This window comes from Oncorhynchus kisutch, linkage group LG7, assembly GCF_002021735.2.
Source record: "Oncorhynchus kisutch isolate 150728-3 linkage group LG7, Okis_V2, whole genome shotgun sequence".
NCBI lineage: Eukaryota > Metazoa > Chordata > Actinopteri > Salmoniformes > Salmonidae > Oncorhynchus > Oncorhynchus kisutch.
This window is the reverse complement of record NC_034180.2, coordinates 23,978,400-23,992,636: the sequence shown is the minus strand read 5'-3', so window position 1 is coordinate 23,992,636 and position 14,237 is coordinate 23,978,400. Positions and strand designations below refer to the sequence as shown.

Sequence of the window (14,237 nt, the reverse complement as noted above, 5' to 3'; positions counted from 1 at the left end):
GCATACATTAACAAATCTCACACTTCACAATCCACAGAATTTACAGACAAACTTAAGGGAGGTTCAGGCAACTATTTTTAAAAAGGGAGTACAAGCATGCAAATCGACAAGTACACTATATGAAGAGAAACTGCAACAAATTTTACCCTATTAAAATGAATGTGGAAACCAAGGTTTACCCTGGACCGTACCAAAACTTCCTCATACTCTTGGTCTTCCTGATTGTCATCCTCGTTCTCATCATCATCATCATCTGGCTCAGGCAGATCCTCTTCATCATCTAACTCGGCCAATAGCGTGTTAGCGCGACAACTGTCCAGGAAGTCTGCAGGGAGAGGACTCAAGTGTGAGGTCTCACTAGAAACAACTCTGATCATCATGCACTTCCCCGAGAAAGTGCTAGCCAAATGTATGAGTCAAGATGTGTCAAATGTTAACATGGATGTTAGGCAGTAGAAACACGTTAAATGTTGAAGAAGCTGAGGAGTAGTTTAGGAGGAGAAAATAGATTTATAATATGTATATAACATAGGAATAATAATAATAATAGTAAGTCTAGTATAGCCTACCATAGAGGGAAAACTCAGCTTCCTGACCAGTGTCGCTCTCACTAGACGTAGAGGTCAGGCTGGTGGTCAGAGTGTTACTGAGCAACTGGCCAACCGACAAACCTGTGGTTGCCGTGGCTACATTATTGCTGCTGGTTACTATGGATGTGGACATTGTAACAGTTGAGGTGGTGCCAGTGGTTGTGAGGTTAGGAAAGCTCTGTGCACCCATGAGAGGAGAAGCTGCAAACAAACAAAAACCAAAAATGCGATTAGTTCCCAAACAGAAAAAGCAGGTATTATTTTTGACTGGTTCCAGTTCAAACAATGCTGGTTGTTCTTCTACCACTACACATGCTTGTCACATTCAAGCCTCAGTCAGCATCTTCTGACCACTGGAAGTCATGTTGAGTAAATAAAATGTCAACATTATAAAATGATCCACTGCTCACTAACTCTATAGCTCTATTTAAGGATGACAAAAAAATGGAAATGGAATAAATTTTAGTAATGCACTGTCAGCAAAGTAAAAAAAACAAACGTTAGATTCTCCTTGGTTTAACGAAATAGCTTAATGTTAGAGCAAAGACAAACAAAAACACATCAGCACAAAAGCAACAACACCACTCTTATATGTGAAGCCAGTAGTTATTCTTGTCTAGATGAGTGACTGTTTTGATCCTTCCCTTTGTGTGGTGATCAGATTAGCAATCAAATTATCAATATTGAGCACAACGTAAAACATTTAGCATATTTTTGCGACGTGTGCATTCACAGTACTTGTTCAAACATTACACGTGTCCTTGCAATGTAAAATTGACAACTACTCCAGGTTGTAAACATTTTAGAATGTATTATTGTACTAGCTGAAGCTAAACTCCAATTTTATGTAAAAGTGTGACCAAATCTCAAACCGAAGTTAGAAGGCTCCTTCTACAAGTCATGCCAATCATAGCCGGCTGGACAGTGGTCCCTTTATGTGCACTGAAGGCTGAGGAGAACTGAAGGCTGAGGGCTGTGTATCCCATGCATTCCTGGCCTGCAGACAGTAGAGGCTGAATACTCACTTGCAGTGCTCATGACATTTCGTCCCAGTGTGTTGGTGTTGTTGTCGCTGCTGCTGCGACTCAGGTTCATGTTGTTGGTGGCATTGGTGCGGGACATGTTGGGAGCCCTCCTCACAAACGATTCCATGAGGCTGGCCTCCCGTGACGACAGGTTGGGCACGCTGGCGCTGGAGCTCATGGGTGCGCTGGCCGCCAGCAGAGAGCTAACGGACAGACGGGCGCTGGCCGCAGAACATAGAGGCCTCTGGGAAGCCGTCTCCTTACTGGAGGACTCGGACACCGAGCTGACGTCAGGCGAGCTGACGCTGACTAGTGCCATGGAGATGGACGTGGCATCTACAGCCTCTTGCCTGTCCGTGCCCACTTTCCGCTCGCTGCCCTCAGCAGTTAACGTGCTGGACACGCATCCAGCCTCGGATGACAGTACCACAATGGGCTCTTGGCCTTCTGCCCCGATGGTGCCACCACTGACCCCTAGGACCCCCCCCAGCAGGCTCTCGGCCCGGCGCTCTACCTTGGTGGAGCTGAGACTGATATCGCTGCTGCTGGCCACGCTACACACCGAGCTGCTACTGCCCTTCCGGCTTGAAGAGCTGGCCCCTGCAGCCGAGGAGGAGCCGCCCTTGTCCGGACAGTTATTTTTCACCAGGCTGCTCCAGGACTGCGCTGTGCCTGAAACAGTGGATGAGACAGGTTTGGGTGATGGCGCAGACTCAGGGTCGTACCCTGGCGCAAGCTTGAGGTCAAATTTTCCTTCAGCACCCATACGGTAAGAGTTTGAGCCACCAGCATCCCAGGTGACATCAATCCAGCCTGGAAAGGGATATGAATGTTGTGAGACCCAGCAGAGAGCAGACAGCAAGTCAAGACAGCAGCACAGCTTGACACTGGACCAGATACCTTTGTTTATGACAAATGACAGGTGGGCTGTATACAACTTCAGACTAATTCAACAGCATGCCATTCTATGCAGCTATGCTGAAGCTGATAGTATGTTTAGCATATTGCTGAATAGTTAAATCAATGGCCAGTCTAATTGAGATATTGGTTGTCTTAACAATACTGTATGGTCTAGTACTCTGGTCCAGGTGAAGCAATCAGATAGAAATCATGAGTTACAGAAAATGACAAGCAAAGTAGAATTTTGCAAATGCGAAGCTAAAAGCCACCTGAGAAAAAGGAACTGAAGAATATTTTTGTCAATCTAAATATAATTGCAATGGAGTGAGTCTATTCAGTGCCTGCAAATTGTGACATCAACATGCACTTAGTTGATTGATGGAGACAATTAGTCAAAAAGTATTTAAACACATGGCTACCCATAGATCTAACTGATAGCTTCAAGTACGAAAAGGTTACCTGGTACGTTGGGGGAGGGTTGCACTTCAAATTAGCAAACTAATAACAAAAGGGTATAATGGTAGTGACAGTTTTGCAAGTTTAGTGAAATACGTAAAATGATCATGAGTGGTTTTAAAAGATGTTCGGCATACAGAGAGATAGGTAACGTGATGCTTTTCAGGCCCTTGTATTTAATAATGTGGCCGGAAAAGCAAGAGCCCAATATAATGCAGTCTAGTCACACAGCAGAGCAGTAGCACTGACTTAGATCAACCACTAGACTGCTCTGTAGTTAAAGTGCTCGTGAAGGTTATTATTTATTCTTCATTAACAAATAATGGCCTTGTTTCCCAATTGGAGAAGAGTAAGTAATAGGCCTGTAGCGGGAGGTCAGAAGCAGAAGAGAAAGTAGGAAAGTAACAGCCTTTAGTGGGAAAGCCATGAAAAGAAAACACTGTCCCGTTTAGAACTGTGTAGTAGCACCGGCCACCGACCACCTGTACAATGTCTTGTAAAGACCTTGTTTCTGAAGTTACTGATCAGGGTTGAGGCACAGATGTTATGTAAGCTCAAACATTATATTAGGACATAATGAACAACTGTTGGTTGATTTCTTTCAGACCAACTAGACCCTCAGTATTTAACATACAAAAGTGAGACGAGAGTTAGTAAAAAAGGAGATTTGGGTTAAAGGGCAATTCCGCCACTTTCAACCTCCTATTCATTATTTCCAGCACCATACCAGTGTCTACATATGTGAAAGTGTCACATTTCGATGCTCTGTAGTTAAAAAGGTCCTAAAAAATGCTTCTGTGACATCAAAGGGTAAGAATAAAAGTTTTTAAAAAGACAGTGCATTTCAAAACCTGCAATGAGTTTCAGGCCAGAAGGAGGGAATGTTATTGCCCCCGGACGTCACCGTGAATCTCAGTGTTCGGAAATCACTTAAAATGTTTACATTTTAATTGGGTAGAATGTTTTAAAACTATATTTTTTCCCAACAAAAATGAGGAATGCACCGTTTTCACGTATGTAGACACTGGTATTGTGCTAGAGATAATGAAAACGAGGTTGAAAAGTGGTGGATTGCCCTTTAAGATGTACTAAAAGGCTCCTCAAAGCATGTAAATGCACTTGATGTTCACAATTTGTACAACAAAAACATAGTCTACCATATTTGTATCAATGACTCCATTGTTACTAGTTTTTGCACATCCTATGTTCAATAGCCATAGTTAAGCAGCCCGATTCCTCATGTGATGATGGGTGACATATGGGTTTATTCTGGGATAAAGCTCTGCATTATGTCCTGCTTTAGCAGTTTAAACATGAATCATCATGTCAGTCGACTAAGTCCCTTAAGAATATTTCCTTTTTTCCTAGAAAAACAAAAGCTTTCTATGCAAGCTGTGTGTGTGGGGGTTCAGTTCCACACACAGGGACATTATATTAGATGGTGTGGGCTTAGGTTGTAGTAGAGTTTTACCGTTATGGGCCTCCCCCGTCACGGTACCCTCTCCTGCTGGGTTGCCATCCTGGTCTCTCCACTTCCAGTCGATGCCCCGCACCACGCGCGCCCCTGGCACTATGTACTTCATCACCTGGGAGCGGAACAGACGCCTCTGCCTGCGGAGATTGGCCTCTGCCTCCTTCACTGCTTTACCTGTGGAAGGGAGAAGGAGACGGGTCAGATTGCTTGGAGTCATTAAAATCTAATTAATAATTATTCATAAACATACTACACTGAACAAAAATATAAAAACGCAACAAGTGTTGGTCCCATGTTCCATGAGCGGAAATAAAATATCCCACAAATGTTTCTCACGTACAAAAAGCTTATTTCTCTCAAATGTTGTGCACAAATGTGTTTTACATCCCTTTTAGTCAGCATTCCAAGATAATTCATCTGACAGGTGTGGCATGTCAAGAAGCTGACTAAAACAGCATGATCATTACGCAGTTCCACCTTGTGCTGGGGACAATAAAAGGCAACATTTGCAGTTGTCACACAATGCCACAGATTTTTCATGTTGAGGGAGCGTGCAATTGGCATGCTGACTGCAGGAAAGTCCATCAGAGCTGTTGCCAGAGAATTCAATGTTCATTTCTCTACCATAAGCCGCCTCCAACATCATTTTAGAGAATTTAGCAGTACATCCAACCGGCCACACAACCGCAGACCACGTGTATGGCGGTGTGTGGATGAGCGGTTTGCTGATGTCAACATTCTGAACAGAGTGCCACGTGGTGGCGGTGGGGTTATGGTATGGGCAGGCATAAGCTACAGACAACGAACCCAATTGCATTTTACTGATAGCAATTTCAATGCACCGTGACGAGATCCTGAGGACCATTGTCATGCCATTCATCTGCCGCCATCACCTCATGTTTCAGCATTATAATGCACAACCCCATGTCGTAAGAATCTGTACACAATTCCTGGAAGCTGAAAATATCCCAGGTTTTCCATGGCCTGCATTCTCACCAGACATGTTACCACCCATTGAGCATGTTTGGGATGTTTGCTGACGTGTACGACAGCATGTTCCAGTTCCCGCCAATATCCAGCAACTTTGCACAGAGTGGGACAACATTCCACAATCAACAATCTGATCAACTCTATACAAATGTCGGGCAACATGAGGCAAATGGTGTTCACACCAGAAACGGACTGGTTCTGATCCAGGACCCCTACCTTTATATTTTTAAAGATATCTGTGACCAATAGAGTCATATCTGTATTCCCAGTCATGTGAAATCCATAGATTAGGGCCTAATGAATTTGTATCAATTGACTGATATCCTTATACGTACTCTAACTCAGTAAAATCAATGAAATTGTTGCATGTCGCGTTTATAGTATTTGTTGAATAGACAACCAGTGTCGGCCTCAGCAAAAAGAGTGCTCCTCGCATACACACAGTGCCTTCAGAAAGTTCACACTCCTCGACTTTATCCAAATTTTATTTTTACTGCCTGAATTTAAAAATGGAGATGTTGTCACTGGCCTACACACTATACTTTATGTCAAAGTGGAATTATGATCTTCAAACTTTTTACAAATGAATAAAAAAAGCTGAAATGTCTCGTATCAAAAAGTATTCAACCCCTTTTTTTATGGCAAGCCTAAATAAGTTCACAAGTAAAAATGTGTTTAACAAATCACATAAGTGATTTTTGAACAACTACCTCATCTCTGTACCCCACACATACAGACAATTATAAGGTCCCTCACTAGAGCAGTGAATTCAGATTCAACCACAAAGGCCACAGAGTACTACAGTGTGTGTCATAACACCCATAAAACCTAGCAGTCAAACAGGGAAATGGTTCCAATCGTTTTCCCACCATTCATTTTTCCCATGGGAGGATTTTAGAAACACTAAAATAAGGGCCGTTTCATGTAGACTTACCCTGGCTGTTGATAACCGTGTAGGCGCACAATTGGCCCAGCGTCGTCCGGGTTTGGCCGTCATTGTAAATAAGAATTTGTTCTTAACTGACTTGCCTCGTTAATAAAAGGTTAAATAAAAAATATATTATTTGCCTACATTTACCCCACAAAAATTCTGTTGTGCAAGTTAAATTGACAATACCTGTTAGCAAAAGAGTCAGCAATAGATGTGCTGGAGCTTGCAGAGATTTGTAGTGTGCATGATGTTTAATCTGATGCTAATTAGCCATTTACAATCTGAGTAAATCGAGCCAAATATATTGATAAAAGTCACCTTGTCCGAGAGGTTTAAATAGTTATCAAAACGTCATGCCAGGGTAAGCCTACACAAAACACAGCCCCTATTTTAAGTGTTTCTAAAATCCCCTATGGTGAAAATTTACAGTGGATAAACAATTGGAAGCCTTTCCCTGTTTGATGGGTAAAATGAAAGCAGACATTGAATATCCCTTTGAACGTGGTAAAGTTATTGATTACACTTATGGTATATCAATAAACCCAGTCACTACAAAGATACAGGCATCCCTTCTAACTCAGTTGCCGGAGAGGAAGGAAACCGCTCAGGGATTTCAGGCCAATGGTGACTTTAAAAGGGTTACAGAGTTTAATGGCTGTGATACGAGAAAAGTGAGGATGGATCAACAACATTGTTAAAATCATTAAGTGTTTTGACTGTTCCTTGACAGCACTAGTGCGAGCTTAGACCCCAAAGAGCTAGCAGAAGTAGCAAGGACAAACTCCCTAGATGGAAGAAACCTTGAGAGGACCCAGGTGCAGACTCTTACCTAGCTGGTCCTCACACACGCCGCTGACGGTGCCGTAGATCTCCAGGCCTGACAGAGACAGGTAGTGGGTCTGCCCACTGGCATTCTTCCCCATCTGCTTGATGCGGATGTGTCTCCAGCCCTGCTTCTCCTCTTTCGAAGGGTCCAGAGGCCAGGTGGCTGTGGACCTTCGACAGGACACAAACTCACAGTCAGAATCAGACTTACAGGTATAGGGTCTTGAGTTTTTCCTGATGAGAGAGTCACCTGCCCTATGGGCCATTCTGTCTGGGACAAGGCTTACTTACCCTGGCTCGTTGAGGCTGCAGTCATCCACGTGGGTGTACAGACTCATCCAGATCTGGCCGTCTTTGGACACCTGGAACACCCAGTTCCTGAGGGCAGAGCGGCCGTAGCCACGGGCATGGCGCAGGGTGTAGGCCGAGGGGATGACCCACAGGCCCAGGTCGATGGCGAACCACGCGTTCTTATCGTCGTTGGTGTGGCAGTTGAGGGCAGAGCTGTCCCGACTCAGGATGTCCTCCAGTCGGCCGTAGGGCAGGTTACGACCCTCAGAGGAGGTCACTACCACCAGGCCGTAGGCCGCTGGGTTCACCCACTCATAGGCAGTCCTGGAGACACAAAGGAAACACTAGATTAATACAAGGTTGTTTTTCTTACATTGGCTCATAGCATTAAGCTCATTATCAGGTCTTCATACATAAAGACAATGGGAGGAGACTTACTTTGCATTGGTGCCAATCCAGTAAACTATTCCGTTCTCGTCAAAGTCATGCTGGTGTCTGAATGTGAAGGTCTGTCCTTCTCTCAGTTTCCTGACGAAGATGAAGGAGGATCTGTCAAAGTCATACCACTGCTTGGCCACCTGGAGGAGAGAGAGACAAGATTACGTGCATGTTTGAGATGGACTACATTGCAGTCGGAATGCACAGAATCACTGATCTTCAAATCATCTTGCATACTAAATAACTTCTATTATGTGATCAAGACTAGCAAATCTGCACCTCAACTTGCTCAAACTGATCCCCTCAAACACACAGAATGGCAGATAATGAGAGGATGAAACAGAGTTGAAGTACCATCTTGAGGAGGTACTGCTCCAGAGACTCAACGGTGGCCAGGGGCTCCATCTTCAACATGCGCCCTGTGCGGTCGATCAGCGCCGTCTCCCCGGGGGCACGCTCCAGACGGAAACGCAACCTCCTCGTCAGGATCTAACACACGCACACAAAGAATGACGAATCCATTTTACTGACCCTAAGCAATAAACAGGGAGCTGGAACAAACAAACGACTGGTCACCAACACTAGTATGAGGTGCGGCTGGAGGAGAGACTCACCTGCAGGTTATAGGTGGAGCCTGGGGTGTCATACAGATGCAGAGGTAGCCGCTCAATGGACTCCAGGACTGCTAGTAGTTTGCGGATTAAGGCAACTGCGGGTCGGCTGAATAAGTGGGACAAACCAGGAGATGAGCCACTAACACTTAATTTTTTTTTAATTTTTTTTTTTACAAATCATTTATATTGAAGTCCAAATTATTAGATTACCTTTCATCATCTTCGTTTTCACTGAATGCAGTTTTAAATACATTAATCCTTTCCATTAATGGTTTACAATCATGTTTCATGTCAAGTTCCACACTCTGAAATAGAAAAGAAAAACAGGAATTGAGCAGGAGTTGGACTAACGACGCAAAATAGTCAGATTCAGGAAGTTTTATTGTCCCAACATTGAGGAAGTTGGATGCCCAGACAGTTGAGAACAAGGCTAAGGAAGGAAGAGAAATCTGCAGACCAAATGGATTCCTATATAGTGCACTACTGTTGCCCAAAGGGCCCTGGTGAAAAGTAGTGTACTAAATTGGAAAAAGGGTGCCATTTAGAACACATCCAAAATGCCTCAACCATCCATCGATCCCAACCTACTTACATTATTAAGGACTGTAAAAAGTGCTTGAACGAGGCCACTGCTGCACATTTCATATGGGGAGATGGTGTTTTCATCCTTGAGAACCACAATCAAGTTTTCCAGAGCAGTTTTCATCAGGTCTCGCCATGTGTTCTCTCCCTCGATACACTGCAACAGACAAAGCAGCGCATTTCACTTTCACCGTGTCATTAAACCTGTCGCCTATAGCTTCAGACAGAACAACCAAGAGAACAAAAACTCCATGTCAGAGTAAGTCAAATAAAAATCTACTCAATCTTATCATTGTAGTGATTTCACTGTAAAATAGTACCGAGTGCTGTTGTGCGAGTGTTCCAAGGAAATTCCCTCACCCCCGCCCGTTGGTATGCATAACGTTATCGGATTGTGATATAAATGAGGTTAGAGTTGATGTGCTTCTGTGTTAGTACCTGTCTGTTGGTATGCAGCTCCCAAGCAGACTCCAGCTGGGTGGCGATGTTTCTAAGGGTGACCACCACCCCCCTGGGCATGTTCTCCACTGCCTTGAAGTGGTCTTCATACAGGTCTCTGGCCACAGTCTTCACCTACATTTAGATTTGACATTTTAGCCATTTAGCAGACGCTCTTATCCAGAGACACTTACAGATCCAGTGCATTCAACTATGGTAGGCAAAACAACCACATAGCAAAACACAGGAACAGACAGGGAGGAGATCTAGTCTCAATGGTAAGGAAAGACTGGAGGGTAACTACAGTATCATAGAACCTAAAATAATGATGACGGCTTAACAACTAGATGGATAATATGTCATGCGGTCTGAAGCAAAAAGACAATCTGTGTCCCAGTTAAAAGAGAAAGTTATCTTCTAAATTCAGGGAGAAGGAAGCTGGCTTTAGAGAAGAAAAAAATATATAATAATAAAAACACTGAACAGCAGACTGACATCACTGCTAGAAAACAAAACATCCACCTTTTGTTTTGTTTTCTCCAATTTGGATTTGAGCTTCCTTCCTCTCTTTCCAGTCCAGCCAGTAACAAACTCTGACCCTGTACAATGCAAAACAAACAGAAAAGGAACTATTAGAAAGACAATCCCCATAGAATGCAAACCAGACTAAGAACTGGTGCAATTGATGGCTTTCCCCTGGCCATCACCACCTCCCGTCATTCTAGCAGAGGATATCCTTACTATTGATTTACATTTTCCTTATTTAGAAATATGCATTTCTAAATTATTTACGAACACTTAATTACAGAATGAAATACAACATGAAATCTATGACCTATATGCACGGAAGTCCAAACCAACTGACCTAGTGACGTTTCAGCGGTGAACGAATGCTTGGTGCCCCTATTGGACTCGAACACGAAGCCGGGCAAGTCCTCCTTGAGGATGGTGGCCTGCTGCCCGTCAGAGTTGTGGATGGCGATCTCTCCCTCCTTCAGGCAGGTCAGGGACCAGTTCCCCACCGTCAGCTTGGTGGGACCCAGGGCAGACAGGATGGGCTGGCTAGCTGTCACAGGCTTCACCTGGCTACGGGCACGCTGCAGCTTCTCCAGAAACTCACTACGACTCTCTGGGTGGGAAAACAAGGATATGATGATGTCGTCATTAGCACATTAGACAAATTGGAACATTATGTTGGTTGCGAAATCTCCAGTATCATACTGTTATTCATTCATTTATAACTGCATGTACATAAGTGGAGGGAGCTCATACTGGCCTTATGTCCCAAAGGAGATGAAGATGAATAAATAGCTAGTTGGGGGAAGTTCGTGTCATAACAGTCCAGATATGTAGCTAGGTCTACCTGAGCTGTCGGAGCCTCCCTCTGGGCTGCCGCTGGAATACATGGTGGCCAGCTTGCCGTCCAGGATGAAGCGGAACCATCCGTTGGAGCCGTTGGAGAGCTCCAGGGCTGCAGCGTCGCTCCAGATGTACAGGCAGTCCCTACCCCTGATGACGGACCAGTCACGCCAGTGGTAGGGCTTCCCCTGCTGCACCTCTTTGGCTTCCTCCTGGGGCTCGTCCTCCTGGCAGGACAAAGAGAGACAAACATTTACATTTTAGTCATGAAGCGGACACTTATCCAGAGATAGACTTGAATGATACATTTATATAATAATACATTTGTAGAGTGCTTTTCATTAACATAGACATCAGAAAGCTCCATCTTTGGTCTGACTGCAATGTGGTGTTCTTATTTCACCTTCTCTGGTTTGGACTCCTCCTCGTTCTCGTCCTCTGAAGTGGGTCCGGCCAGAGTGGACACCTTGTTGATGACGCCCAGCCTGGCCAGCTGGTCCAGGAAGACGTCTCCTCCCTTGTCCACCAGGTCTCTGATGATCTGCAGGGCCAGCAGGTGACCGTCATCATCATCCTGTGGCGGAAGAGAGACACCGCAGTTAACTTAGCCTCCAGACACAAGCACTGTGGATGAAACCTGGTGCAACTAGAGAGCTTAACAGGCATCAGGTCAGTGTTGGACGGCGTTGTTAACAGTGGTGGGTCACACACACCTCCTAATCCAGCACAGTGGAACACACACACAAAGGGATGGATGTCGTGTATTGCCTTACCTCCTGATCCAGCACGGTGGCGGTGATCTCCACTAGCACGGTGGGCAGGTTGTGACCGGTGTCAGAGTCACACACCTCCTTCAGCAGCACCTCACAGCTGTAGTGGATCATCTTCCTGATCAGAGCCAGGCTAGCTTTCCTGGGGGGGGAGGAACATGTGTTAATGGCGTTGCATATATCCCTATTGAAATGAAAATACATTCAGGCACTTAGTCATATAAATAGTACTATATACACTACCGTTCAAAAGTATGGTGTCACTTAGAAATGTCCTTGTTTTTTAACTAAAGCACATTTTTTGTCCATTTAAAATAACATCAAATTGATCAGAAATACAGTGTAGACATTGTTAATGTTGTAAATGACTATTGCTGGAAACGGCAGACTTTTTATGTAGTAACTACATAGGCCCATTATCAGCAACCATCACTCCTGTGTTCCAATGGCACATTGTGTTAGCTAATCCAAGTTTATCGTTTTAAAAGGCTAATTGCTCTTTAGAAAACCCCTTTTGCAATTATGTTAGCACAGCTGAAAACTGTTGTCCTGATTAAAGAAGCAATAAAACTGGCCTTCTTTAGACTAGTTGAGTATCTGGAGCATCAGCATTTGTGGGTTCAATTACAGGCTCAAAATGCCCAGAAACAAATAACTTTCCTCTGAAACTCCCCAGTCTATTCTTGTTCTGAGAAATGAAGGCTATTCCATGCGAGAAATTGCCAAGAAACCTAAGATCTCATACAACACTGTACTACTCCCTTCAAACAGGCTCTAACCAGAATGGAAAGAGGATTGGGAGGCCCCGGTGCACAACTGAGCAAAAGGACAAGTACATTAGTGTCTAGTTAGAGAAACAGACACCTCACAAGTCCTCAACTGGCAGCTTCATTAAATAGTACCCAAAACACCAGTCTCAACATCAACAGTGAAGGGAGTAGTACACTGCATTGTACAAGATCTTCAGTTCTTTGTGTCTGGCCATTTTGAGCCTGTAATCGAACCCACAAATTCTGATGCTCCAAATACTCAACTAGTCTAAAGAAGGCCAGTTTTAATGCTTCTTTAATCAGCATAACCATTTTCAGCTGTGCTAACATAATTGCAAAAGGGTTTTCTAATGAACAATTAGCCTTTTAAAATTATAAACTTGAATTAGCTAACACAACAACGTGCCATTGGAACACAGGAGTGATGGTCACTGATAATGGCCTCTGTACGTATATGTAGATATTCGATCAAAATCAAATCTGCCATTTCCAGCTACAATAGTAATTTACAGCATTAACAATGTTTACACGGTATTTCTGATCAATTTGATGTTATTTTAAATGGACACATTTTTTGCTTTTCTTTCAAAAACAAAGAAATTCCTAAGTGACCCCAAACTTTTGAACGGTAGTGTATATCTATGAGCTTAGACAACTCATACAGTAACAAGAGCATTTTGTCTTGTGTGGGTGGGAGGGATAAGTATAACATGTGTTTGAGTCAATCATCCTAGTCACTGGTAACATTCTAATGATTTTATGTTGCATAGAACACACTGGTAACGTTACAGTACATTTATATGGACCTTGGGTCGATTAGTCAAATGATTCTCAAAGTCACCTAATAGAAGGTAACATGGTTTGCTGAAAGGTTTGTGCAAATACTGGTAGCAGTCTCTTCAAGTAGATTGGGGCCATCTCCGGGTCTCCTTTGGGTTCGCTGCCCTCCTCCTCCTCCTTGTTCGCATCTTTCTTCTTCTTGTCCTCTCCTTTGTTAACGGGGCACATCCAGTCTCCTACAGAACAGAACACAACAGGTTGTCACATAACCACTGTCCTTGTTTTCAGATAAAGAACATGATATGGGTCACTCATAACCAAGTTTTTTTTACTGGCAGTCGGATAACCCAGCTGCTATGTCCATTTGTTGCGCTGGTGGAAAAAGTTCAAATGTCATACTTGAGTAAAAGTAAAGATAACTTAACAGAAAATGACTCAAGCAAAAGTATCCCAATAAAATACTAGTCGAGTAAAAGTATTGGGTTTTAAATATACTTAAGTATCAAAAGTAAATGTAATTACTAAAATATACTTAAGTATCAAAAGCAAAACAAAGTATAAATTCATATTCTTTATATTAAGCAAACCAGATGGCACCATTTTCTTTTTTTATTTACAGATAGCCAGGGGCAACACTTAGACATCATTTACAAATTAAGCACTTGTGTTTAGTCACTAGATCAGAGGCAGTAGGGATTTTTTTTTCTCTTGGTAAGTATGTGAATTGGACCCTTGGCCTGCTAAGCATTTAAAATGTAACCAGTACTTTTGAGGGTCATGGAAAATATATGGAGTAAAAAGTACATTTTATTATTTAGGAATGTAGTGAAGTAAAAGTTGTCAAAAATATAAATACCAAAAAAAACTACTTAAGTAGTGCTTTAAAGTATTTATACTTCAGCACTTTAAACCACTGGTTTGTTGTTTGCTCGTTGTTGTTTCTATGTGTATATGTAACTTCGAAATCATTTCCTCCTCAAGGACAATAAACATCAACCAATCAA

The 14,237-nt window shown here is 43.2% G+C and overlaps 1 protein-coding gene across 11 annotated transcripts in view; it reads right to left on the bottom strand.

Moving 5' to 3' along the window:
- Positions 1-14,237, bottom strand: part of hectd1 (HECT domain containing 1) — a 28,136-nt gene that overhangs the window by 6,381 nt on the left and 7,518 nt on the right. For 4 of the 11 annotated variants that reach the window (XM_031828703.1, XM_031828706.1, XM_031828708.1 and 1 more), the window contains exons 10-27: positions 13,295-13,469; positions 11,687-11,825; positions 11,317-11,487; positions 10,918-11,140; positions 10,420-10,683; positions 10,077-10,153; positions 9,555-9,689; positions 9,127-9,273; positions 8,745-8,839; positions 8,535-8,640; positions 8,275-8,409; positions 7,921-8,060; positions 7,483-7,806; positions 7,196-7,362; positions 4,443-4,619; positions 1,616-2,428; positions 570-791; positions 147-325 (exon numbers count right to left, since the gene is read on the bottom strand). In XM_031828703.1, coding sequence (XP_031684563.1) covers positions 147-325; positions 570-791; positions 1,616-2,428; positions 4,443-4,619; positions 7,196-7,362; positions 7,483-7,806; positions 7,921-8,060; positions 8,275-8,409; positions 8,535-8,640; positions 8,745-8,839; positions 9,127-9,273; positions 9,555-9,689; positions 10,077-10,153; positions 10,420-10,683; positions 10,918-11,140; positions 11,317-11,487; positions 11,687-11,825; positions 13,295-13,469 — 3,689 coding nt within the window. The remainder of the gene's footprint in view (positions 1-146; positions 326-569; positions 792-1,615; positions 2,429-4,442; positions 4,620-7,195; positions 7,363-7,482; positions 7,807-7,920; positions 8,061-8,274; positions 8,410-8,534; positions 8,641-8,744; positions 8,840-9,126; positions 9,274-9,554; positions 9,690-10,076; positions 10,154-10,419; positions 10,684-10,917; positions 11,141-11,316; positions 11,488-11,686; positions 11,826-13,294; positions 13,470-14,237) is intronic. The other 7 variants (XM_020487758.2, XM_031828710.1, XM_031828707.1 and 4 more) reach the window with 5 other exon arrangements.